The sequence below is a fragment of the Gigantopelta aegis genome, chromosome 4, assembly GCF_016097555.1.
Source record: "Gigantopelta aegis isolate Gae_Host chromosome 4, Gae_host_genome, whole genome shotgun sequence".
Taxonomy (NCBI): Eukaryota; Metazoa; Mollusca; class Gastropoda; order Neomphalida; family Peltospiridae; genus Gigantopelta; species Gigantopelta aegis.
The window spans coordinates 61,902,021-61,907,020 of NC_054702.1; the positions used below are offsets into that span (position 1 = coordinate 61,902,021).

The 5,000-nt window shown below is 35.3% G+C and overlaps 1 protein-coding gene across 2 annotated transcripts in view; it reads right to left on the reverse strand.

Moving 5' to 3' along the window:
• The window catches only part of LOC121372309 (glutamate receptor ionotropic, kainate 2-like), a 22,070-nt gene that overhangs the window by 11,872 nt on the left and 5,198 nt on the right, over nt 1-5,000 (reverse strand). The window contains exon 3 of one of the 2 annotated variants that reach the window (XM_041498604.1): nt 1,080-1,217. In XM_041498604.1, the coding sequence (XP_041354538.1) occupies nt 1,080-1,217 (138 nt within the window). Of the gene's footprint in view, nt 1-1,052; nt 1,218-5,000 lie in introns of both variants that reach the window. The other variant, XM_041498603.1, reaches the window with a different exon arrangement.

Here is a 5,000-nt window from a genome sequence, read left to right on the forward strand (position 1 = left end):
TCAGTTTTAGAAACCGCGATGGTCGCAAGCGTGAAACTGCTATAACGACTCGTGACGTCAGTAGTTTGCAATAACAGTTTTCAGGGTATTGTTATGACACAGGAAATAAAGATTACGTGTGAAAAATAAGACATTTATGTAACCGTTTATTGTAGACCATGTGGGTACTATACACCAATGACCTACAAAGTAAAATTACATTTAGATCGTGTATGCCTAGAGGAAACGACGAGACAGACCCAGCAGGCTTAAAATAATAAAAGGGTACCCTTCCATATAATAACATATTTAAAGAGGAAGTTCTTAAGTGCAATGTTTAACAATGACAATGGATGTCAATGAATTTTATTCTGATAAACGTTAGGGTTACACTGTAGAGAATGACGTACTATTACATGTAAATAAAAATAAAAATTGCACATGCGTGGTACATTAATACAGACATGCCATCTCACATGTAGCTATAGGTCTTATTGAGTAACATCATTTTTAACCAATTCACGAAATTTGAATGAGGAAGGAAGGAAGGCAATGATTCATTTAACGACGCACTCAACATATCTTATTTATGGTTATATGGCGTCGGACATATGGTTAAGGACCACACATATTGAGAGAGGAAACCCCTGTTGCCACTTCATGGGTCACTCTTTTTCGATTAACAGCAAGGGATCTTTTATATGCACCATACCACAGACAGGATAGTACATACCACGGCTTTTGTTACACCACTTGTGGAGCACTGGGTGGAACGAGAAATAGCCCAATGGGCCCACCGACGGGAATCGATCCTAGATCGATCGCGCATCAGGCGAGCGCTGTACCACTGAGCTACATCTCGCCCCAAATTTGAATGAATTTTACATTTCACAGGTATACTCTTTCTAACATTTAACAGTAGTTAGCAGGGAAAAAAACTTCAATCAATTCCTAAATTAAACATTTTGAAATTGAAATTAAATTACAACCTTTAAGGTATAGGATTCCCAAAACACATATTTATTTACTCAAAAAAATTAGTTCAGTCCTTGATAATGTAATATTTTACTGACCTTCCCCTCGTTTTTACATGGTAGTACCTTTCTGACGACGATAGCCAGGTGTGTTACACAGCACGACATCCACGACCACAACTGTGGAACATTCGCCAACTCGGGCCACACTAGAAGCCAGTATAACTGGGGCTCTAAAGGTAGTCGCTTTCGCGTGTGGCATTCCTAGAAAATAAATGAGATGTGGTCTTAAAACAAATACACCAAAAATCTAAATCATTTGGTGGTGTGTAACTGCTTTTAAACTGTGCAAAAGATTTGTAAATCGTTTGATAGTACGGGCGATTATTTTTTTTTATTTTTTTTTTTTTGTGATAGTGTTCAAAAGATAGTATGACAAGGTTTCATTCTATCCCCCTAAAAAAAAACAACTTAAAAACAACAACAATAATTAAAAAAACCCACCCAGAGCATGTAATTAAGCCGGATGAAAATTAAACATAACCTCAATAATTTGTGTTAATGGTCCAAACACGGTACAATATTCAGGTTCTGTTGTATATCAAGTTAAGCTATGTTCTTTGCACTATGAAAACGGTACAATATTCAGGTTCTGCTGTATATCAGGTTAAGCTATGTTCTTTGCACTGTGAAAATGGTACAATATTCAGATTCTGTTGTATATCAGGTTAAGCTATGTTCTTTGCACTGTGAAAATGGTACAATATTCAGGTTCTGTTGTATATCAGGTTAAGTAATGTTCTTTGCACTGTGAAAATGGTACAATATTCAGGTTCTGCTGTATATCAGGTTAAGCTATGATCTTTGCACTGTGAAAATGGTACAATAGTCAGGTTCTGTTGTATATCAGGTTAAGCTATGATCTTTGCACTGTGAAAATGGTACACAATTCAGGTTCTGTTGTATATCAGATTAAGCTATGATCTTTGCACTGTGAAAATGGTACAATATTCAGGCTCTGCTGTATATCAGGTTATGCTATGTTCTTTGCACTGTGAAAATGGTACAATATTCAGGTTCTGCTGTATATCAGGTTAAGCGATGTTCTTTGCACTGTGAAAATGGTACAATATTCAGGTTCTGTTGTATATCAGGTTACGCTATGTTCTTTGCACTATGAAAATGGTACAATACTCAGGTTCTGCTGTATATCAGGTTAAGCGATGTTCTTTGCACTGTAAAAATGGTACAATATTCAGGTTCTGTTGTATATCAGGTGAAGCTATGATCTTGGCACTGTGAAAATGGTACAATAGTCAGGTTCTGCTGTATATCAGGTTAAGCTATGATCTTTGCACTGTGAAAATGGTACACAATTCAGGTTCTGTTGTATATCAGGTTAAGCTATGATATTTGCACTGTGAAAATACAAATAATGCAATAATACAATACGAATCTGATATTTGGAGTTAGTGTTCCGTACCTAAATACACACTTCAAATCTAATCAGTTACTATAACCACCAGCGTACTTGCATTTCCATCTATTCATTATTATATTAAAACAGGTAAGTCAGGTTCTGTCAAGGTTTACCCTTTTTTACAATAAAATATAGTATTAATATTACTTAAATAATAAAATCTGAAATTCACCAATCGTTTCTAGTTGATGTCCAAATGTGTGGGGTTTTGGGGTTTTTACAGAAATGTATATGTAATAAACATATACAGCATTTACAGTAAAAAGAAAAGCGAAATAAACTTCTTGTATTATTGCGTTTCCTATGTTCCATTGTATATTATATTTTATTATATATTAATACCAGTTCATTTCTCAAATTAGTTTTGTTGTTGTTGTTGTTATTGCTGTTTTTATTTATATTTGTCCATCTCGTTATAGTCAGAGAGAATAAACCTAACAATTTCAATTAGATAAAAAAAAATGTCTATTACGGACACACAATAGTCAGATTTTCGTTATAGCACTCATAATTCTGATAAAAGCCCAATGAAACTGTTGTTTCACGACGACTCCGGTCGTCATAGAAACTAGACCGATTATTGCCGAAGCGGTAGCGATCTGAATCTAAGGATTGCGTGCGATAAACTCACTAGTAGGGCAGGTTCCTGTAAATGGAAAATAAAGGTAACAACTTTCAAAGCTGCAATAAAGAGTGCATTTTAGAATTTCGATTAGATTATTGTTGGGGTTTTTTGCAGCTGACGCGCCATTCTTCGATTTTCCTATCTTATTTACCACGAGAACTGAACAGAACAGAACTTTATAACCCTCGTACCGTTCCACAACAAGATGGTTTACAGTATGATGAAAGATATACATAATAATATATAATAATACATGTACATGTTTACTTGTATATGATAGTAAATGATAGTAACTGTAATAATAGCAATAATAATAATAACAACTTTTAAAGCTGAAATATAGAGTGCATTTTAGTATTTTTATTAGATAATCAAGTTGTTTTTTCTGGCAAATAATATATTTCTACGATTAAACTTACATATTAAATATATTTTCTTGTTTAGAATATTAGTGTCTGTATATTCAATGTGTTTCTGGTCATGTTAATATTTGTAAGAAGCCCAAACTGGATTTTGTCTTTAAATAATTTCGAACGTACGAAAAAATATATTTTAGGAAATAAAATGAAATTTAACCTAATACAAATATTAGAACGATCAGAAACACGTTTAATATACAGACACTAATATTCTAAACAAGAAAATATATTTAATATGTAAGTTTAATCGTAGAAATATATTATTTGCCAGAAAAAACAACTTGATTATCTAATAAAAATACTAAAATGCACTCAGCAAACTCAGGAATGTCCCTTTAACATGAATATCTTATTGTCGCTGTGGGTCTGGGATTTAGATCAGTCGGTTGAGTGCTCGCTTGAGGTGCTGGCGTCGCAGGATCGAACCACCCCAACTGATTAGGTTTTTTCTCGTTCCAACCAGTGCACCACAACTGGACAAAGGCCGTGGTATGTGCTTTGCTGTCTGTGGGAAAGTACATATAAAAGATTCCTTACTGCATTAGGAAAAATGCAGCGGGTTTCTCCTGAGGACTACGAGTCAGAATAAACACATGTTTGACATCCAATAGCCGATGATTAACTAATCAATGTGCTCCAGTGGTGTCGTTAAACAAAACAATTTTTTTTTTAAACTGTGGGTCTGTCGCCCAGAGGACATTTCACTGTCGCCACAGATTAATTGTGCTGTAGTATAGTCTGCTTGTGTTTCTTGTAGTGCAGTATAGAATCCTGGTATGGCAAAGTAGTGTAGTTTAGTGTAGTGTGATGTGGTGTGGTATGGTGTGATGTGGTGCGGTGCGGTGCGGTGCGGTGCGGTGCGGTGCGGTGCGGTGCGGTGCGGTGCATAATAACATCATACACAATTGTTTTGAAACCACTAATGCACATTGATTTATTAACCATCGACTATTGAGTGTCAAACATTTGGTAATTCTGATATATAGTCTTAGAGAGGAAACCCGCTACAGGCAGTACTTTACAACTGGGCTACATTCCGTCTCGAAAAAAAAGGAAAGATAAGAAATAAAAACGTAAGAAAGACAGAAATGAATATAAGAAAGAAAGAAAGAAGGATACAGAAAAGAAAAGGAGAATGAACTTTTGTTCTGTGTATCTCGTTTATTAGCAGGTGACTTACATATAGAGGTAACATTTGTATGTACAGAGAACCACCTGCAAACACTGAGTGCTACAAATATAGTAAACGACCGCGAACACATTCGATATACAGACACTGGTATTCTAAACAAGAAAATGTATTTAGTATGAAATAGTAGTCGCCAACAAACATCTTACAATGGCTGCAAACTCAGGACAGTCCATTTAATGTAAAACATTGATTCAACGCCCTCGGCCTTGACTTCGCTATATGGTTTCTGGAGACTATACAAGAGAGCGTTTACTGTTCAGTTGTAGCTGGTGATACGTTATTGTGTCACAATGATACTGCTTTTAAGAACAAACAACTTGAGTATCAGTGT